Genomic DNA, 23,407 nt, shown 5'->3' with positions numbered 1-23,407 from the left:
CCTTTTTCTTCCTCCTATTACTTATTTTTAAATAGTTTTTTAAAAATGTTTATTTATTTTTGAGGGAGAGACAAAGCATGAGTGGGGGAGAGACACAGGGAGAGAGGAAGACACAGAATCCGAAGCAGTTCGAGGCTCCGAGCTGTCAGCACAGAGCCCGACGCAGGGCTCGAACCCACGAACCACGAGATCATGACCTGAGCCGAAGTCGGACGCTTAACCGACTGAGCCTCTCAGGGGCCCCCCTCCTATTCTTTATCTTCTTTTAATACAATCTGTTTATATTTCATAGATGGAATATTTTATTTTAACTCTTTGAGGATTCCCCAAGAGGAGGCTTCAGATCTCTTTCCAAAAAGGCAGGGTTCTGGCTACTAGCTTTGGAGAGCCTAGTGAGGGAAGAAGTCTGGGGATCTGTATTCTGCAGATAGTCAGTAAGTCCCCATTGTCTATAAAGTAATTGTACCTGCTAAGAGTGGCTGGTGGAATCTAGTGATCTATTTTAGCTGCCCCCTCCACCCTCAGTTCTTGAGGCATGTGATGCTGACAGTTTGCAAGATTTCTGAGGGTTTTACTGTAAAAATCATGTTGGTTCTCATCATTCCCATCCATGGTTTAGGACTGGACTCTATAAGGGCTGTGGGTCATTTACCAATTTTCCATCTGCTTTATCTGTTACTATCTTCTCACTGTTTCTCCTCTTTTTTTCTTGGTTTATGTCTTTAAAAAACCCATTTACTGTAATTTAGTAGCATTTCGGACAAGAGAAAAGGAAGTATTAAATCTGTCGTCAGAATTGAAAAACCAGCTTGGTTTTTATTGCTTAAAACCTATAAATTCCATTTGATCCCTGCAATACAAGTTCCATTATGTAGGCTGAGTATTGGTTGTTGCTTATTGGAGTCGAATAAAATCTTTAAGGCCAAAATAAGATGAATCATCAGGATTGGGGATAATGACTCTAATGCTCAAGTGACAACCACCTTCTTTGCTCTCAATTAATATGAAGGAAACTTCCCTGAAGTGGTAGTTAGTTGTCAGTATTGTAAAATGAAGGTGATAATTTTCTCTAAATTTCTTTCGCCATCATGTCCAGCCCCAGATGGAACTGTCAGATTACAATATTTTTATACTACAGTTATTTTTCCCATTACGGAAAGAGTAGAAGTTAGTTTTAAGAAAACAGGAATATATCTTATGCAACTACCAGCAATCCTGATAAACTGAAAGATATATGATTATATGTATTTATTTTCTAGCTAAAGTTGTCCTAAAGATAGTAAAGGGAGTATAGGAGAAAGAACATTGATGTTTTGGTTATTCATTTTTAAATACAGCGTTGCATTTAATCTTCATAAAATCCTAGAAGAAACCCATCCTAAATACCATAGTCTTCACTTTAAGGATCGGAGGAATTGAGTAACTTGTAGGACCAAAGAGCTAATGTGAGTAATTCCGTAAGATTAAAGCGGTGCTGAGATTTGAATTCAAGAGGGAATGACTATACACCCTTTCTACTGCACACTGCTCCTTTCATAGGATATATTTGACAGCAAATTGTCAGTAATCATGGTATGAAATTGTGGCAGAGAATGCCCCTTTTTTTTTTAAGCCCAATTAATAGCTAACATCAATCAAAAGCACTCTTTCTCTTACTTGACTTCTAGAGGAATAATGCAAAGTAGCTGATTTTATACTTATAGTAGAAACAAATGACAGATCTTTGAGAACTTTTTCCCAGCTCTGCCTTCTTCATTCTAGGTCTGGAATATCTACTGTCTAATTGTAGTTTGAAATATCTGCTCGAAGTGCATTGAATTTGTGACCGGTTTAACTCCAAGCATTGATAATAGAAGGAAATCAGAGGTGTTCACAGGATTCCTGCATTTCTATAAAACGTGTCTCTTAATTCAAGTAAATAGATGATATTGACAAATTTTATTTCTCTACGTTGGCACGTTTGAAATTAAGAGAAAACATCGAGCCTGGGTGGCCCAGTCAATTGGGCAGCCGACTTTGGCTCAGGTCATGATCTCACAGTCTGTGAGTCGGTGAGTTCAAGCCCTGTGTTGGGCTCTGTGCTGACAGCTCGGAGCCTGGAGCCCGCTTTGAGTTCTGTGTCTGCCTCTCTCTCTGCACCTCCCCTACTCTCACTCTGTCTCTGTCCTCTCAAAAATGGATCAACATTAAAAAAATTAAAAACAGAGAGTAAACATCACTGAACAAGATTCTAACATGGGCTATATCATGTTAGTTACGGCTGTATTTTGTTTCCACAACATTTGACTGACTTCTAGGCAAAAATTCTAGATTTTCCTCCTCATTCCTCAAGTGACAGAAATCTTTATTCTCTCCTTACTTCGGTAGGTAACCTATGTAGGCTAGCTGAGGATGATTACTTTAATCAGTACTTTTAGGAATCTCCTCACTGAATTTCCCTTCCATTTCATTTAAAGATGCATGATTACCATACTAATGGCTTTTCTGATGTTTCTGTTTATATTCAAAGAAAAGAGACAAGGTATTTCTCCAGATTATTATTTCCTCCAAACATGGGACACTTTACAGGGCTCCTCACGCTTTTGCCTACTGACTGTCTTGCTTAGCTTCTGAAAGAACAGGTAAAGGCAAGCCCCGGGTCCAGTACATGCTCCCTCTCCTGCTGCAAACCTTTGTTCTTTGCCTCCCCTGGAAAGCTGACTCAGCCCTGAAAGACATACTTTCTCTTTCACGCTCGAACATGCTCTAAGCCCTTCTCCCTCTTTTCATAAACTTTTTCTGAATGTCTACCGTGGCTCTACCAGACATTATGGTTGTGAAGGCAAATGAGCATTCCTGATGAGAGAGTTCATACTGAGTCATATGCCTACATAATTCTACAAGATGATGGACGCTTTCAAGACTTAGGTATGCAGGACGTGGTTTCCACTAGAGAGGTCCGTACCACACCCCGTTCCTCCAGGTTGCCAGTCTAGGAGGTAATACTGAGAAACAAGTGATTTCTTTATCTCTAGACTACCCTCACTTCTCTAACTAAAAGAGCCAGCGGGGCTTCATATCTTATGGAGAGCCTAAAACTACCCTTAGGCAAGAATTAGTCCCTCTGTCCTGTAGTTTTCAAATGACTAAGCTCATACTTTTATATACCCTATTACAGTTATTATTTTTTGTGTATATGCATGTCTTCTCTACTACTTTGTTAGTTCCTCAAGATTTTTCCATACATTTTAAATGTATTTTATTTCTCTATTGTTAATTTTTAATGCCCTCCTGTTTTGCGCTTTCAGACCTGTATTGATGATGAGGCTTTAAAAAGTCAGTGAGTGAAAGATGTTAGAAAATCTTCAGTGAACACCACTGGCATATCATGTGCTTGCCAGTCTCTAGTTGGTTAATTCAAAATTTTGAAGGGTGTTTTTTTGTTATGTTATAGATTTAATAGTGTCACCATACTTTTAAAATTAGAAATAGGCAATACATTTTTTTAAGTTTGGGGAAGGAGGCTGTTTTTCAGTACTGCAGGAATCTTACGGTTATATCTGAGGGGGGAGGTTCTAGCCATCAAAGTCCTTGTATAACATTTACCACCTCCTAAATATATAGGGTGTTTAAGGCACATAAGAGCTTTTCCTGTTTCCTGAAGCCCTGTTGCTATCATGTTTACACTAGCCGTCTTTAAGATCAGTTGGATTTTTAAGCTGTAAACCTAGGAGCTTTTTTGTTTTTGTTTTTTAAACATTTTATGCCTATTTAGTTCTGGTGGTGGCCAGCAGGTGGCAGCACCTCCGGGAGGGAGTCTCTTGACTAGGGAACCATTGCAAACTGACAGAAAGACTAAGCCCCGTGCATTCAGGAGGGAAAGGGGGTAAGTGTCCAGAATCATGATTTTTAAATTACTCTCTGGTGGTACATTGACTATTGAAAATGCAGGCATTGATGATTAGCTGGCTGTGAGCCCCCTCCTGGTCCTGCCAATCCACTGTTTCCATGACATTACCCTCCATACCTGGGCCACCAAGACAAAAGGAAGGCTGGCCAGTGGCCAGGGACAGCACAGATCATGCAAGGAAGGGAAGGACAACTGCAGAAATAAAGAGACTGGGTCACAAGGAAGGCTTAAGGAGAATTTTGGATAATGAAATGTCCAAAATACTACTTACATTTCTGAGATACTTTTTTAACCATAAGAAACACATTTTGCCAATCTAGAAAAATCAAATATGTTATTTTAGACTTTTCTCTTTCCTTCACCCTTAGCTATCCCTCTGGGTATTCTAGTTGTGCGTGGAGACTGTGACTTGGAGACTTGCCGTATGTACATAGATCGCCTACAGGAGGTGAGTTTCTTTAGCCAATTGTTTACTCTCAGTTTTCCATTTCTGTAAGCAATTACCAACCGTATATATTTGCTTCTGAAATGATGCATTTGAGAAGGAAATGGAAACGTGGTGTCCTTGTCTTTTAAGCATCGACCAGATCGTCTCTCTCCCCAGCCCCCACTGCTATTTTCCGTCCTCCCGTGGTTGAAATGGGAAAGAAGGTTGCTCTAGTGTGATCCATAACTATAGCTTGGAACTTCTTGTCTTCTTGCCACACTGCGTATCTGTATTTTTTGAGCTATATTGAATTTCAAAGGGCCCTGATGAATAATGAAGGAAAACAGAGAGTTAGGTGGTTTAATGTTTTGTATCTAGCACAGACTTCTGTCAGAGATCGCTACATTTTTTAAAAATATAACTTCTACAGGAAAGAAAAATCTTCTGTACCTCAGAGAAATTTGTGTCAGAACACAGAGGAATTCTCGATTCTTTCCCTCAATCTGGCTTACCATAGAGGAAGACAATGGAGGAGTCCTCATAAACGCATTCTCATGAATTTGAATTGCACCAGCAAAGCCAGGGACCCAAAGCCATCCCTGCAGTGGTCACTGATTGTTCTTGCAATACTTTGACGGGGAGTATTCCCTGTCTTTATTCTACAAATGGCGAAAGCATAAACAATCACTTCTTTCATTGTTTTTTTTTTTTTTTTTTTTTTGATGAAAGATGCACATTAAAACATTTATTTTCTGGATGTGGTCTAGACATTGCTATTTTTAAAGCTACTGGGTAATTATGATAGATACCACAAGATGAACAACTCCCTTCTAGACGACACATTCTACATAAGTAAATATCACAAATAAAGAAGATATATAGAACTCAAAATCCCTTCAAATTGTAGCCACTTAGCTTTGAACATTAGATTCTATTTCTCCTGGTAGAAATAAATACAGGCAGAAGGCATAAAGTAAGGTGAAAAATTATGACTTTTTTTCTTCACCATTTTTAAGGATAGAAATGGAATTGTGAATACAATATATTTTGATGTAGATACCAGATTTTGAATACTGATATGGGTGAGAGAAGAAAAGTCAACAAATTTTACCCTTGTGGTTTCATTTGGCTGTTTTTACCAAGGATAACTTTAACATGTTAAAATTTGTGGACTTTGTAGTGTGTGACTCAGGCCCCAATAAATATTCCTGGAACACAAAATGTCTCATTTTTCAAAATAATGGTTTTATGTTATTGTGAAACCTCACTCAAAAAACCTGCAATAAAAAGGCAAATCACAAACGATACCAAACCTTTTTTTTTTTTTAACTCATAGGTAATTTAAGATTTCACAGTAGCAAACTACATGACTGATGGATTGACTTTGTTGAAAACTAACTTATTAGCATGCTTATAATACCAATATTCAACTAAAAGTAGGATTAAAAAAAAAAAGAATGAATGAACTCAAAGAGAAATTTTAAAACTAAGTTGGACACAGAGAAAGTTGGTAAAGCCCCGTGGGAAGCAGGTATGGGGACAAAGGAACCCAGGATTGCCGACATCTGTAAATAGAATCTCTACACTCATTAACAAGGAAACCTTCAGGACATGACCACGATGACAACTTGGTTATAAAACTTTATAAAGGGATTCAGACTCTCAGAATCTGCCAGCAAAACCTCATTAGTTTCAACCCTATTAATTTCCACTTCGTGATAATGCAGAGGTGGCCAACGATTTTTTCTTCACCGACTATGAAAACCCATGTTTGCCTAGTACTTCTCGGTATAAACGCAATTACTGTGACAGCTTGTATTAGGTCTAAGATGAATAAATTCTTCCTAAGTACTTAGAGGAATTTTAGAGACTTTCTTCATAAGCCAAAAGTTCAGGTGCAAATTAAATATGACCTCTTTTTTATTAAAATGGGCTGTTTTTTACTTTTGGTCTTCTTGATCCTTGGCATTCTATCACTAGACATCTAAACCATTCTATCATATCTAAACCATTTAAAATTTACAGATTTCAGTAGCTAAATGGCCTTTCTTCTCTCAGTCCAGCTTGGTATGCCTTTGTTATTTGGGGCATTATCTTCTTTGTTTAACCTGGATGAATTTGGAAGAGTTAGATACTTTCTGGCGGAGTTTAATAATATTAAATTGGGCGTTCAGTTGATAGAGTGGTAGAGACAACTTGTTAAAACTCATTTTAAGGTATGGATTTTTTTTTTTTCCCATTTTCCCATTAGGACCTGCAGTCAGTTTCTTCTGGCTCCCAGAGAGTTCATTACCAGGTAACACATAATTGAACCCCCTTCTTTTTTTTACCCCCTTATCCCCCAAAAAAGAAGGTCCATCTTTCAATCAATGCTTCATTTGGATTAGAGGCCACATCTTCCCTAGGGATAGAGTTTACTCTAAGAATCAAGTGAAGTGGACATTCTGATGCTTTTACATTTTCCTGGTTTTGGACAATCCTAGTATAGCACAAATTTGGATTGTGAACTTTCTCCCAGATCATTTAGAAAAGATTATAAAATGAAGTGCTTTTAATGACAAATATTAGAAACTCAATTCACACTAGTTTGACGGGGAAAGTGTCTATTAGTTCACATCAGCAAAAAAGTTCAGATCAAGGGTGGATTTAACGTACGGTTTGGCCATGCTTCATGCTCCATTTTTCTGCTGGTCTTTCTGCTCTGTTCTCTTCTTTCTGTCAATTTCACCTCTGAACTAGATGTTTCCGTGTCCAAGATGGCTGCCATTAGCAACCAGGGCTGCATGTGTCTTCTTCACATCCAGGAAAGTGAGTTCTCTGTTTCCCACAACCATCAAGCAGATGTTCTAAAATGCAGTCTGACTGGTGCATCCTGGTCTTTTGGACAGGATCTAAGAAACCCAGCCTGCCTGTCTCTCGTGATCCACATCAAGTCCACAGGAGAACATTCAGATATCCTTTGCCCCAACAGTCTCTGGGAGGGCTGTTACCTCCCCACTTCCCTGCCCCTACTCTGCTGTACAGGCCTTTCCAGCCATTCTCTTAGAAATTAGATTTCTCAGGCACGGTTCCGATCCCATTGTGCAGTGTACCCCAGACTACGGGGGGCAAACTCAAAGCTCTGAGCAGTCCCGGTAAAGTCCTTTGCTCTGAGAGGTCAGTCCCCTTCCCTGCGGGAGGGTGTGTGGGAGTCAGAGCATGCCAAGACTCCCTCCAAATACCCTGTCCTAGACCTTTTCATAACTCCATGTGGGGGACAGGTGTTTAAAGATGTCTAAATCTGTGAATCCTGGTTTAGCACCTCACATTTGTTTTTGGTTTCTTTTATGCTGCACCTGAAATTTGCACCTGAATATCTTTTTGTGTAAACAACAATGTTTAAAAACTTTATACCTTGTAACATCTTGGTAGCTTCTCCGCCTGCCAGTGGATAATGCCCTGGGTCCAGGCAGCCTAATTATCCTGATGCTTAATGACAGAAATAGCCTTGGTGTTCTTGTTTGTTTGTGGGTTTAAGTTTCAAACAAAGTACCCCACTATTCAAGAGTCCTTTCTTCCATCTGGCTGCAATAAAAGGGATAGGAATTCACTTAGGGTGTGTTTACATTGAGGAAAAAAAAAAACAACTCTAATTCTGAGACTGTTGTTTATCAACCACGAAAGGGTAAATTTCCACTTTATTTTTAGATAGAGCACAACATTCCTCCCAGTAGCTACTTGCATATTTACCTAAAGCCACTATTTCAGTTTCATTTTTTTTTTAAAAGTTCAGTACTTTTAGAGGCTAGGGCTGATCTCTGCTCTTTAAAAATTGACCTATTACGCATAAGATTTTGCGAGTCTGTTTGTGTTTTTAAAGAGTTTGTACTCTTTTCTCATGGATGTTTTGCATCTTTGCATTTTTATTTAGACATTTCAGATATTTATTGTAACTAGTTTTATGAGACCAATACTATTTATTACCCTGGCTTATTTGATACAGTTATTTTGCTGTGAGAGTTGTGACAGGTAGATATTTTGTACTGTGTTTTCTCTATACCACGTTTGTGTGTGTTTGTGCAGAGATCAGGAGGTGGTTGTTTCATTTATTATTTGGTAACAAAAACGTGCAGAAGAATTAGTGGTATTTATTGACCATATCAAAAGTTTGCTGTGTTTTTGTTTGCTTGCAGTCAAGTCAAACTTGGGTGTCAAAACTGTTGTATTATCAATGTCACTTCAGAAGATTTTATGCACTGACCATACAGGCTAGCCAAGGCAGTGGCCAAACTTCAGTGTCTGGAGTATTATGTGCCCCCACCCCTCCTTGCAGAATTATAAAAATCAGGGGCCTTTGGGTATTAAGGGAGGAGTGGAAAAAAGATCTAGGGCCTAAGCCCAAGATCTGCTCACTGAACAGGCAGCTTAAGTGAGAGAGACTGTTGGAATTAACATGGCCAGAGAGTAGGGAGAGGGTGGTGAGGAAATTTCCTGAGTGGAACAAAGGAGAGCTGGTTAAGGGAAGGAGTTGGGGGAAGATGAATGTACATGTTTGCTTGGGATCTTGGGCAGTCAGGAGGAGGAGGAGTGAGTGAGTGAGAGGGGTGGTGAATAGAGAGTTCTGTTTTAGCCACACTGATTTTGTTATGCCCATTAGATCCAAGAAGTTTGGGTGTGTAGGAAATTAGATGTATACATTTTAAAGCTCGAAAAATTCAGGCCTGGAGATAGAAATTTGCACATTGTTAGGAAATGGATGGTATTTAAATGATGAGGCTGGAGGACATCACCCAGGGAGAGTTTAGATAAAGAGGAGGGCTTGAAGTCATAACACCATGTACTAATGGGTCGGAGGTGGTATCGTGAAAGCCAGGAGTGAAATGTGTTTTAGAGAAAGAGGAAACGGTGAATTGTGTCATTGCTGCTGAGAGGCTGAGATGAAGGAGACTGGATTCTAAAATACTCTGAGGATGTGTAGAAAAACCATGGGATAGAGGTGCTGTTAGCTTTTTTTTTTTTTAATGTTTATTCATTTTGCGGGAGAGCGAGGGTGCAAGTGGGGGAAGGGCAGAGAGCGAGAATCCCAAGCAGGATCCATGCTATCAGCTCAGAGCCTTTTGTAGGGCTCGATCCCATGACCATGAGATCACAACCAGAGCCAAAATCAAGGCACGCTATGATGCTTAACCAACTGAGCCACCCAGGCACCCTGAGGTGCTATTAGTGTTAAGAAGAAATTGACCAAACCAACTGGCAGGAAATGATTAAACTGGCAGGTAATATTTTTTAAGATTTTTTTTTTTAAGTTTATTTTCAAAGAGACAGGGACAGTGTGAGCAGGAGAGGGGCAGAGAGTGAGGGAGACACAGAATCCCAAGCAGGCTCCGTGCTGCTGCCAGCCCAGATCCCAACGCAGGGCTTGAACTCATGAAACTGTGAGATCATGACCTGAGCTGAAACCAAGGGTTGGATGCCTAACTAACTAAGCTGCCCGGGCGCCCCTAAATATTTGTTTCCTAATGCAGAAACTGATCATGTCACACTCTGTAGTCTGTCTTGGTGTAGGGGTGTGGGGGGTGATGTAAGAGAGAGAGACCTGTCAGAATGTCTTAAATGCTTTGAAATGGACTTTTTTGTGGATGAGATGGCACTAAATAAACTTGGAGAATTAACTGTGACAGAATGAATAAATACAAGTAAGTTAAATAAAAAAAACAACTTCAGAAATTCCTATCAGCTCACTAATGGGCAGTTGGCATTTTAGCTGTTTTCTAAGGCTAGGAAAAACTCAAGAGAAAGCACAGCATTTAGAAAGGCGTATGAGTGCCCAAGTCACCTTATTAGCGAGGCATATGGCAGTTCCTAGCCATTTAAGCATGTCATTGCTTTGGTTTCTTCTTTTACTAAATTCAGAGTGAATTGCCAACAAAGCACGAAGGCTCAAAAATGACACCTTGTATTAACCTAACAAGGCATTATGGGTTATCCAAGAATGTGCTGGATATTTATAGCCTGCTGAAAATCCCTGCCTGCACTGTCTCTGAGGCCCAAATACAAAGCCCCTCCATCTTAATGGCATCTCTTGTAACCTGTAACTCATAAGTTAGACAAGCAAAATGCACGGTGCTGGCAGATTCAGGATATTCTTGAGCTTCACAGATAAAGGAGAAGTCAGAGAGAAATTGAACTCTGCCTACCTAGTTGATAGAAATGCCTCTTGAGGCCACCTGACTATGAGATAATTCCTTCTCTGCTGCCACCCTGGTCTTCACATATCCCATTTTAACCCCAAGTCATTAAGCGAAGGAGCAGAAGCGGACGCAACTGTTCTAGCGATTCTCAACAAGGGGGAGATTTTGCTCCTTTCTATGGGACATTTGGCAGTTTGGACATTTTTGTGTGTCACATTTAGGAGAGGTGGTGCTGCTGGGAGTCTGTTGAGTAAAGGCCAGGGATGCTGCTAAACACGTTACAATGCACAGGACAGCCGTTCACACAGCAAGGAATTATCTGTCCCCCTACTGTCAGCAGTGAGGGCCTTGAGAAGCTCTGAGTCATTCTAATGGCTCTCAGGACATGACTGGGGACCACAGGCAGATGTAAGTCCTAGATGAGAAGAGGAAAAGAAAAAGGAGCAGGAAGAGAAAAAATAGTGCAGGAAAACAGAGGCATCTGTGGATATGGCAGAGAAGAATAAACAGAGAACCATGGGTAATAGAACCAGGAACAGTCAGGGTTTTTTATAGACACTTAGTTTCCCATTTCCCCTGGGTAGTGCTCCATGAGGTACTGATGTAGTTGCCACACAGGAACGTGCCTTCCAAAATATTATGAGCTAACAATTTGAGCTGTAAAAAAAAAAAATACAATAGGATTCAAAAGCAGCTGCAAAAAAGGAATCCATCCAGGTGATTCTTCTTAAGAATTAATTTACTTAGGGGCACCTGGATGGTTCAATGGGTTAAATGTCCAACTTCAGCTCAGGTCATGATCTCATAGTTCGGGAGTTTGAGCCCCACATGGGGCTCTGTGCTAATGGCTCCAAGACTGGAGCCTGCTTCAGATTCTGTGACTCCTCTCTCTCTGCCCCTCCCCTGCTCACTCTCTCTCTCTCTCTCTCTCTCTCCCCCCACCCTGTCTCAAGAAGAAATAAACATTTTAAAAAAGGATCTAAAATATTTTTAAAAAGAATTAATTTCCTTAAAACTAACACCAGAATGGCTGGAATATTTCAAAATAGATGGAACATTTTTAGAAAGTTCTTTCATCCTTTAGAAATGTCTGTCACTTCCATAAGAAAAAACTCTTGGTCAGGTCTGAGTCTGTATCAATTTGTTCATCTTCTGATCCTTTTCCCCCACTTTACAAAACTACGTGATCTTCTGGGAGATAGATCTATATATGCCATCAGAGGCTATCCTAGACAGACAGCCCCTGCTCACAAATACTTGATCTGTTTCTCCTCTCTTCATATTGACTATCCTTATTCATCTCCCTCCTTTCTCTGAAGCCTCTTTCTCCTTAATTTGTTTTCTGGATTTTAGAAGTCTTTCAATGGATGGGTTAAAACAAATTTAAAGGAGTCGTCCTGGGAATTAATTTATCTTGTCTTAGAGAAGGACAGGGGCTAGCTAGGAACTTAGTATTGTTCCTTCAAGCTAGATCAAAGCTGTCAGCGATGGATCAAATGAAGAATTAAAATAAGACTTGCCTGGGGCCAGGTCTGTTGCAAGTGAAGGCAATACTGCTAACGACACATGCACACAGTAGTTGTTGTGAATAAAGGACTTTCTCACACGGAAGGACTCTTAAAAATGTTTGAATATCTCTCATTTTCATCTTCTACTACCATCATTATTTCTTCATTCCAAAGCTACTTTTGGAAATGGGCATCCCATTTCTATTTCTGCTGCTGTAGGAGCTATAGTAAAGTAGGTTTGAGGAGGAAGGTCGCTTATTTTTTAATTTTTAAAAAATTTGTTTTGAGAGAGAGAGAGCATGAGTAGGGGGGAGGCGGAGAGACAGGAATAGAGAGAATGCTCTGCTCTGTCAGCACAGAGCCCAAAGTGGGGCTCTAACCCGTGAACCATGAGATCATGACCTGCGCTTAAATCATGCGCTTAAATCAAGAGTCAGGTGCTTAACCAACTGAGCCACCCAGGCGCCCTGAAGAGAAAGAGTTTTGAAAGATAAAAATAATAGTAGCAAGTCTATTAATTGGGATTATAGTTGGATGGAGATGTTTAAACATGTGTTTGTAATCCCTCATGGATCTGTTCACCGAGGATGAAGAGAGATGTGTATACAACTTGGTGATGAATGGAGAAAAAAAAAAAAATGAATAGATGGGTTGGGCCGGAAGATGATCAATGTAAAAGTAAAGTGGTTATTGACTGGACATTATTGAATAAAGCGAGGATTCCCAGCCCAAAGGGACTTCTGGTTTGCCTCTTTGCCTCTTCCATCTTCCCTGAGTTGTATGAAAGGAAAAAAACATTCCTTCACAGGGAAAGTTTAGTTAAATGCTAGGTGAATACTGCCTAATTGAATTAACTACTGGAGTGTGTAACGGGGCTGCTGTGCCTTCATTAAATTATGCGCGCATCAGCTATGAGTAATTGAATGTAAATTAAGGGCAAGTTTGCCATATGCGTGCCAAATAGCGGTTCAGATAATTTCCTTATCAATTACATGTAATTGATGCCAGTTGACTTTCAAAAATATATATGTATGAGAAATAACAGGTTTACTTTTGTGCACGTGGCTGTATTTTTAGCATGAGAAACTGGTTTGCCATTAGCATACATACATTTAGCATACATACATTTAGCATACATACATTTAGCATACATACATGCTAATGTATGCCATTAGCATACATTTAAAAAATTCATATTATCAGGGATTGTTTTGAAATGAATCTGTTAATATTATTCATTGAAGGAGCATGCAATTTTAGGAGATTATTACACTTAAAATAGAGAGGAGCGTGGGATGTCCAGGGCTACACGATGCAGCCTGCGTTACAAGACAAGGATAGTCGTATTCCTCTACGTCACACCATTTATATGAAGAAAATACCAGAACATAAAATGAGCAAGTATCTTATCTCTTTGATGAATCGAAGATTTGATGATGTCGTTTGAGAGGACTGAAGAGACTAGAAGCCCTGAATTAGCACCAGAAGCATCGGTGGCATTGTCAGGTTCATCATGTGAATCTCCCGTGCAGTGTTGCTACATTCACACAATTGCGTTTCTTAACTGGCTACAGCCAGATTGCTTTCGAAAGGTGCATGTTTTTAAGCTCGTTCTTGCTTCTATCAGAAATTGAGTCTCTTTACATTTATTTTCGTGCGCAGCATTCACAAAGCCAACATCTTCCCGGCCACTCTTGTTTAGTGACGTGGATGTTGCCGTGTTCACCCTAGAGGGTCCATGAAGCCCAGGTCTGCCCTCGGGGCCAATATTCGCCCTCCTGTGAGGGGCTATTTTGTTTTTCTCACTTCCCCTTTTCAGCTCCAGTCTGACTTATAGTCTGCACTGCACCGTTGGCCACCCTCCTGCCGCCCCTAAACCCAGGATTCCCTAATGCCAGGGCCACCTGCTCTACCTGTGTGCCAGGCCAGTGTGAGGATACGGTGAGCTGTTGACGTGATATGAGGTACATCCCCCGCAACGTGTTAGCGATACCAGTTAATTTCAAACAAAATTATTTCAAATTCAATATTACCTCCATACTATCACTTGTATTTTGATTCTCTCCCCTTCTTTCTTTTTTTTTTTTTGAGTAGGAGAGAAAGGGATGTAGATAGACAAGATGTAGGAATTATCTGAATTGTGGTCACCTAGTCACGAATGTGGTCCATCAGTAGTGAAGAACGTCCGCGTAGGAAGAAGTTTATGGACCCTGGCTTTAAGTTACTGTGAATTATTTGTCAATAATCATCTCTTTATTCCTGCTCCAATTTTAATCCATCCACATAGGCATTGGTCTTTGATACTAATGTCCTCAAGGTATTCCTCTTTGACTTCCATTAGCTACTTGAGTAGTGAAGTCTGACAGATTTTATGATCTTGGCTTATCTTAATTTTCCGATTATGTATAATTCTAGACTTCTCTTTGGTTTTTAAATCTCCACTCAAAGTAGACCTTAGGACCACACCTTTCTAGTGTGCACCTTTTGGTACCTTTCTGCAAGTTTATACAAACACAGGCATACCTGGATACATATTTGGTTTTTCTCTTTTTGATAAAAATGGATTTACCTTCTTTGTACTTATTTTTAATAGTAATATACCGTGGAGATTATGCTTTGCTAATAAATGAAGCTCTAACTCAGTTTTTAAAACTACTACTCCATTCCATGGTATGTATTAACACTGTCTCTCTGGATAGAAATTTAGGTTATATACAGTTTTTGCCATTGTTTTTCTAAACAAAATTGCAGTAAACATAGTTGTGCAGATTTGAAAATAAAGTTGTAACAGAAGTGATAATCATGTCACATGCTAAACAACCTGTTAATATTGGTCATTCCTATGGAGTTGAGAATTGCAACCAGGTAACTCTTACAGCAAACTTCTCTTACACTATGTAATCATAATGTCACTTACATGAATTTTGTTTCAGTTTCTCCTCTCTGGATTGTGGTTCACTGTACTCATTGATTGCCATATTTAGGTGGGATTCTTAAGCACATGGAAACGTGGGGATGGAAAGTGCCCAAACAATGTGACCAAAGAATTTGAGAGAGGAAGAATTCTGAGTTACCAGGCAGTGAACTCTGATAAGAAATACAGATTAGTTTGACAGTTAAGGAAGGCTGAAACTATGAAAAATCCTTCAATGCCATTTGATCATTTCAAATTTCTTCATGTTTTTGCTTGAGCTGAGTCAAAAAACAACTTCTCTCAAACTTGACCTGCATAAATTCCACCCACCCCTCAAAACCCCCAGTAATTCCTCTAGAAGCCGTAAAACTAAGTATATAAGACCATGAGCTTTGAAGTACAAGAGGCCTGTGTTTGAATCGCACCACTAAATAGCTGGGTAATTCTGAGAGTTTACTTAAATTCTCAGAGCTACCACTCATTTACAGCTCACTTTTAGGTAATGGAGAGAAAGTTCAGGAAGAGTAGTGGGGATAGGGGCGTCTGGGTGGCTAAGTTGGTTAAGGCTCTGACTTTGTCTCAGATCATGATCTCACGGTTCATGAGCTTGAGCCCTGTGTCAGGCTCTGTGCTGACAGCCCAGAGCCTGGAGCCTGTTTCGGATTCTGTGTCTCCCTCTCTCTCTGCCCTCCCCCGCTCACGTTCTGTCTCTCTCTCTCAAACATAAATAAACATTTAAAAAATTAAAAAAAAAAGAGAGTAGTGGGGCTAGATGCTAGGAGAAGTGGACAGGGGCTAGATCATACAGCCTTCTTAATGACACACTGGACGTGCCCCAAGAACATGGCTTAAAATCAGCCTACCGAATGCGACAGTAGCCTAATATTCCTAAATGAACTCTGTGGAAGTGGCCAGGGAACCCTAAAACCAAGAGGATGGTTCTGTGAATTTGATATAATCTCTCCCATACATATATACTTCTAAGGGGAAATGTTTCCAAATATAGACTATTAAGTAGATACAACAACATAAAAAGATTGGTGGTCTAGGTTTTATTCAGTACAGAGCCACCAAGGAATACAGAAGTAGAGTTATGTTGATGTAAAACTCTCCAAAGTGAAAAAAGAACATACTGTAAAAGGAGGAAAGGAAGGAAAGTTTACCAGTCACCAAATGGTTACTCACTGAGTAGTTGACGGTTGAGATTATTGTTTCATATCCTTTAGTGACAGACGACTGGCGATGAGTCAGGGCAGGGGCAGTAGGTGGAGGGCTTCAAGTAGCAGGAAGGATTGAAGGACATCAAGAGCCAACAACATTCTGCTCTGTTTGACATCATGGCCCCATGTGAGTGGCCCGTATGATTCGGGACTGTGCCTCTCAGCACGTCTTCGCTTTATGTCAGCGTATGGCTACCTAGGACCAAAGACTGTTAGCCCCACATTTCAGACCTGAAAGGAAAGGGCCTTCTCAAATGTGAGCTGAGCCTTCCATTTGCTTTCCCTGTTAATATCTTCTGCGATCTTTATTACCAGGCTCCTGTTCTTTGGGCAGCCGACTCAAAATCCGCTTCCCAAAATCAGTGGCTTTTGACAGTATCTAGGAAATAAAATCACACTTAAAATAGCCGTGTCTTGAAAAAAAAGGTGTTGGAATCTGGCAATGCAGACATATAGCTACTCCAAAAACTGAAATGAGAAGGTGACTTGGGGGCATCCAGGCTGCTTCTCAGGGCAGTGGTCACCCTCGGGAGACACAATCCATGCTTTGTTCATCTTTGTGGCCCTCACATCACATGCCTTGCACTTCATTAGCTTTAATAAATAAAAACTGAAAAAATCAAATAGAGATAAGAGTAATATAAAGCCGTGTGACCCCTGACAGTCCAAATCAGTGAATGAAAAGATAACAATTTTGGTGAAACTAAGTGAATATCAGACACAGTTACTATTGAATGGGGAAAGGGCGGTAAAGAGAAGTGTTCTGAAAAATATTGCTGTTGGTGACAGAAGACATTCAGGGTTAAAGACGATACTGTGTATTTAAGACAATTTATAGCTTCTAATACTGTGAAAAGAGGTGCTGGGTCGCTGATAAATAAAAGCCCTGCAAGCAGCAAACCAAAATAGCATGATTTCAGCCCCCGTTTGATGTCATTCTTTTTTGCGTGTCTTCTCATACAAATCTGTTCAATTTCTGTTCTTGAAAATCCACATTCCGAGCACAAATACATTTATGGATAAAACAATTTTGTGCTGGTGTAGCATCATCTGAATGATCTGGTCTGAGATGTGGTTTGTGTTCCATGAGCCCCAAAGGTGATTAAAGGTCAGAATGGTGTTTAGGTTAAAAAAAAAAAAAAAAGTCCCAGCTGCCCCAATATTACTTCTGTAGCATAATAATATCAGCCTATCAACATGTGCCGGCCAGTGGGTTAAGCATTTTACATATCCTTTCATCTGTTTCTTAGAAGAACTCTTTACAGTATATACTTGGGTAGCCATTTTACAAATGAGGTATCCAAGGTACAGAATAGATAGGAAATCTCATAGTTAGTAGGTGGTAAAGTCCAGGATTGTCATGTGCACAGGCTGGTGCTCTTGGCCACCAGAATTCCACTGCCTCTGGGCTTGCTATTTGAGGCTGGATCCTGGGCCATTGATTGTACTATTAATTGCTTCTCAATCATACATCTACCTTTCCTAAACACCTCAAGGGCAGAAACACTTTCGTTGTCTCATTTCTTAGTCTGATGATGTCATCCTACAAAAATGAGTTTTCCACCCCACCACTATGCCTGTTGACTTAACTTTTCGATATTAAGAATTTATAGTGTGATTATCTTTACTGCTGTCTTTAGGATTTTATTACTCAAGGGTGGCCAGTGAAAAATCCCTGGTAGTCTATGGAAGAGATTCAACATAAGGAGTTTCCTTACCCAAGGTACCTCTCCCTCCTGAGTTCCACTTACAAAATTTTGACATAATTGACATAATTCACAAGGTCAGCTAAAAATGGACCTTTTGGGGAAGACAATTTCCATTAAATCTAAATGTAATGTAATCACACAACAAACAGTCTTGTAATGATGGCAACCCCAGGTCTGAAAAACTACCCCTCAAGTACCAAATCCAGCCTGCTGCCTGTTTTTCTTTTGTAGCCTGTGAATTAAGAATGGCTTTTAGACATTTAAATGCCTGGAAAAACCCGAAGGAATATTTCATGATTCATACAAATGAACATAAATTAAATTTCAGTGTCCACAAATAAACTCGTATCAGAACACATACGTACACACAAGATCAGTTTCCCAAAGCAGACTTCTCACTAAAAGTAGCTTTTTGCTCAGTTTTTCAACTCAAGTGGAATACAACAACCTCAGCCACCACCAGATTTCCTGTCCCTAGCCTGCTCTTTACCTCCCGTTTTCCCTCCGGTCTTTTAGATGTCCTAGCGCTCAGTTGTGTTGAGGGGCTAGATTTCTTTGTACCTTATTTTATAGATTATTGGTATATTTTGTGGGTGTGCTTTAATTTTGTTCAATCTGCCACATCGAAACATCATTTTAACACTGATTTCAAGTAATTTCCAACTTTTAGGGTTGTGATGCAAGTGAGACCTTTCATCTGTATGTATCTATACATGTGGACTACATTAGATCCAAGGGGAAATTTTTGTTGAGACTTGATGGCTTTTATGTATCTTTTTGACATGTTAAATTTTGAAATAAGAGTTTAATTGCATTGCATTATAAATCCTTCCCAGAATGAGGTAGATAGTAATTGCATTTTTACTTTGGAATTCAAATGCTTTTTAACATAGGACCTCATTATATTAATAATCGTCTCTTTAAGAGCTCACGATTTTTTTTCCCCCGAACAAGGTTGAAAGAGCTTTATAAAAGGAGGGAGAGGATGCAAACCTAGTTCAGGGGAGCTATGTCAGAGAAGTTAGGGCTTTCCTGCACTCCTCTAACCACCTTCTAAGAAAGGCTGCTGTTTAATATGCAGGTGACCAGGAAAGTATCCAATTATTGTTCAATGACATTTTTTTCCGTGAGATTTTGGGATTCCAGGTCACTTTGATAATCTGTAGAAAGCAGTGAAAAATGCACATACACACAGACACACTGAATTTAGCATAAAATTTCAGGGAGTTAAGGATTGTTGAATTTACTTGAAGAGCCATTTGAACCTATTTAAAATATTTGAAAGATCTCTATCCTCTGGCAGCCAATGTGTTTTCACAGGGCAAACTGGTAACATTCTCTTTAAATGGCACTTCCTTAAGGGATTTGAGTTGTAGCAAATGCTTGTGAATCAAGGCATAGAGAAAAGAAATGAACAGAAAATACATAAAATAAATAGTTAAGCACCTGTATAAAACTCCCAAGACACAGACATTCCTACCTAAAAAGGTGCACAGCTATACCAATATTGCTTCACCTGCGTGTGGGAAGCTGGTCACGTGGCTGAGGCAATATATCAGTCTGCATTTTATTAACCTAGACTAAATAATATACAATATTCTCCAATTGGAATACTCCAGCAATAACACTATCCATCTTTAGGTTTTTAAAATGATAAATCCAGCATTTCTGTGTTCTTTCAGAGTACATTTTTCCCGAGGGAAATGTGATTGTGTGTGTGTGTGTGTGTGTGTGTGTGTGTGTGTGTGTTGCTCTCCCTGTAGCAAGCACATTTGACATCCAGTTTCAGAAACTGTCCTTGGTGTCTAAGCCATGTTTATCTCTAGCGAAAACAGCCATGCTTCTGTTTAATATCTTTGCCTAGTCGCTTTCATACTTGTCACTAAATATTTCAAGCCACATTTAAATTTCTTGGCTCATTACATGTCACACCAAACTGACATGTTGGTAACCTTACATGTTCTATAAAAATATATTAAGAACTTTAAGTTTCTGTCAAGCAATATATCACATGTGTCAAAACGTAATTCTCAAAATGATACACACAATTCTCGGACAAATAGGTACTGAGCACGTGTCAAGATTTCATTTGGGGCAATCAGCAAAGCCAGTTCAGAAAAGAGATAAATATCTCTGTATCCACAGCTCCATATATATCCATATCGATATATATTCATAGCTGTATCAGTTCTATATACATACATATAAATTTTGGTATTACACCTGAGACCAGTGTTTTCTTTATCAAGTTATTAATTTAACTTGCAAAATCCATTCATATTAAAAATTCCATATACCCAAGACTTCTAATAATAAAATGGATCCCTCTTGTTAGGCCTGTGCTTTGAAACCTTTAATGTATATCAGTTTCACCTGAAAGATTGCCGGCTTCCACTCCCAGAATTTCTGTAACTCTAGGTGGTGCCAGGGAAATTGTATTTCTAACAAGTTTCCAGTGGCTGCTGCTGTTCCACAGTTCACACTTTGAGAACCGCTGATCCAAGCATAGGCTTTGCCTGAGGATCAAGTTAGGCCTCAGGGACTGTTGGTCAAAACCCCAAGGAAATCAATGCAACCTCCGATTGGTTCTCTTATTGTCCCTCTTACATTATCCCCATTTCCTTCTCCTGCCCCGCTCAGTGCACACCAGATCATCCACACCCAGCTGCACCCCAGGGATGCTCCCTGTATTGGAGCATCTCAAATCCTAATGTGGGTCAAACTCCCAATGCCTTCTCCACAGAGATCTAGCCTCCCTCCTCATTTGTCCTATTTCTGTCAGTGATTTCAATTTCATGATGAGCCAGGGATAGAATGCTCCAAATCATGTATTGTAAACTAGAATGTGCTTTTTATTTTTAAATTATCATTGACAAGAGTTTCTCTTAGGGAAGATTTTTAGTGTTTGAAAGTTTGGAATCATAAAGAGATAATCCCTTCTGCTTTCAATCTGCCAGTTCCTTAGTCTGTTCCTCTGTGATGTGGCCTTAATTCCTTGTAAGAAATAAAAGCTTCAGAGATATTCAGAAGCTTGGGAACTGACAGTAGTATTAAATCAGGAAGGATGCTGGCCCTGGTGATCTCTTGGTGAGGAAGGATGCTAGTCCTGGTGATCCCTCCTGGTGAAGGGCAGCTTTCAAAGAATGTCTCATCAGAAGCTAGCCTTCTAGAGATTGGGCCAAAATGGTTAAGAGGTAGCTGGAGGCAGGAATTACTAAAAGCATGAGTCAGGAGTTTGGCAGGGCAAGGAAGGAAAGATGAATTTTCAAAAGCTATAACAGGATCATTTAAGGGAATTTGTTTTGGAGAGGGGGAACCATTGAAAGCAGAAAAGTTAGTGAATTTCTGGGTAGCGGAGAGGGTTTCATTAAGAATACAGAACTAAGTTCGAAAGGAAAGAAGAAGGTAGTCTGGAGAGTAGATGAAGTGGTTAGCTTTGAACAGGAAACAAATCTTTTTGTCTAAGCCTAGAGGGAAGAATATGGTTCTCAGATGGCCTTGAGATCACACCTGAGAGGGAGGGAGGACCAGGCATCTGAGAAAGCGAGAAAGCTGGAGAATGCCAAGGTGGATGAGTATGTCGTTGGCTAAGTCAGTGTTGGACAGATGATATTGTCATCAGCCAGCCTGGTAAAACTTTTTTCCTCCTTGTCCACTACTCTGCAGTCAGGTTCAGTGGGATAAGGCTGAGGTAATAATGGCCTCAACATATGCATTGATTTTCTTTGCTTTCATGCAGACAAATTGTCCTGTGTAATAGATGCTACTCTAGTTACAAGGAGATTCAATACTGCATATCGATGGCCTCTTGTGTTTCTTAGATGCTATAAGTCCATTCTCACCAGGAGATGAGGCTCAATTCTTCCCTATTTTGTTACATGCGTAACCCAAGTGTAAATGGCAGCCAGCTGCCGCTAGTTCCTCAGTTTCACAAAGGGAAGGAAATTCCCTAAAGGAGGTAAATGTCCCCAGTTATATCACTTACGGATGCTTAACAGAACAGTTGAAAACTTCTTGCGTGGTTTTTAAAATGGTTTTGACGTTTATTTTTGAGAGAGAGACAGAGACAGAACACGAGTGGGGGAGAGGCAGAGAGAGAGACACACACAGAATCGGAAGCAGGCTCCAGGCTCCGAGCTGCTAGCACAGAGCCTGACGCGGGGCTCGAACCCACGAACCGTGAGATCATGACCTGAGCTGAAGTCGGATGCTTAACCGACTGAGCCACCCAGGTGCCCCTTCCTGGATGTTTAATGTGAGAGTTGTTTTAAAGGTTCTATTGAAGTAATTTATTTCAAAGCAGAGCCTCTCTTTCTAGTAAAAATATGATTTGGTCTCTCACCAGTATTTGGTTTAGGACAGGATGCTCACTCCTACGAGTAGTTGATATGATACAGTGGTTAAATCCCTCAGGTTATTCATATGGAGTCAGGAGGATATATGTGTCTCTTTCCAGGACCACGAAACCTCCTTTCCCAGGGCGCTCTCAGCCCAGAGACTTTCCCCGCGGTGGTGCTTTCTAGATGGTGAGTGTTTCTATATTTCATGGAGTGGTTGGATGGTGGAAGCAGCAGGACAATGCGTTGATAGATGGAGTGGCTGGACCCTAGTTTTCCAAGGGATTATTCAGAAACCCTTCACGTGGCCCTACAGGGTTGGCATTTCCATCCCAAACGATGTGTTGCCACACACTTTCCTGAAGTCATTTTTCTCAAAGAAAATTGGTGAGCTTGGGCTGAACTTCACAGCATGACATTTCCCTCTCAGTGGCCGCCCCCCCCCCCCGCCGTTTTCCAAAAACATGTTGAATGCTTATCTTAAATTCAGACCAGTAGATGGATCCAGTACATAGGTACTAATTCCTCTGTTGTTTGCTTATGGTGGAACTTCCATATATTTTCATTAGCCATCATTTCAGTAAGATGTATACATTTTTACAAAAATGTAGAAATTCTCTGTTGCATTCAGATCTGTGCCTCTGAGCATGACCTATTGAATGCATATTATTTTTGTTATTTACCGATCAGTTAATGGGTCCATTTTACATCGCAAGCATCACTTACTCCCTAGATGCTGCTTAACCGTGCTTTTCTATCCAGTTACCCGTATAACAGTACACTTCCTGCTTACAGCGTATCTCCTACCCAGTATCTCTCTTGTCTGTGTAGACATGTGTTTTTCACTGTAGACATTTCTTTAGTAGATCTGTATATGCATCAGAGAGGATATAAATGTGGACAAGAGTGTGACAGGGTGTGTGAGTGATCTAACCCGTGTGAAGCATGACATAGGTTTTCATTAATAGCTTGTCAGCTGCCTCTGAAGATAATTTCTACTACTTCTCCTCCAGCTCCTTTATTCCCTTGTGATGAGAAGCACAATCATTTGTTTTTCCTGAATCTACAAACAACTTATATTTGAGAAAATTTTGAAAATGTCTGTGAATTGTTCCATATCCAGTCTATTCCATATACATTCTTAGATGAAATTACAAGTGTGGGTGGTAGTGTTAACCCAGATATTAGTTAAATTCCATAGATAAAAATCCTTTAAAAAGTGATCGCATTCAT

At 40.0% G+C, this 23,407-nt stretch overlaps 1 protein-coding gene across 2 annotated transcripts in view; it reads left to right on the top strand.

Moving 5' to 3' along the window:
• DGKI (diacylglycerol kinase iota) overlaps window positions 1–23,407 on the top strand; it is a 453,118-nt gene that overhangs the window by 343,339 nt on the left and 86,372 nt on the right. For both annotated transcript variants that reach the window (XM_049641924.1, XM_049641923.1), the window contains 3 exons: window positions 4,258–4,337; window positions 6,568–6,612; window positions 22,294–22,363. In XM_049641924.1, coding sequence (XP_049497881.1) covers window positions 4,258–4,337; window positions 6,568–6,612; window positions 22,294–22,363 — 195 coding nt within the window. The remainder of the gene's footprint in view (window positions 1–4,257; window positions 4,338–6,567; window positions 6,613–22,293; window positions 22,364–23,407) is intronic.

This window comes from Panthera uncia, chromosome A2, assembly GCF_023721935.1.
Source record: "Panthera uncia isolate 11264 chromosome A2, Puncia_PCG_1.0, whole genome shotgun sequence".
NCBI lineage: Eukaryota > Metazoa > Chordata > Mammalia > Carnivora > Felidae > Panthera > Panthera uncia.
The sequence above is the reverse complement of the archived record's forward strand: the minus strand, read 5'-3'. Positions and strand labels throughout refer to the sequence as shown.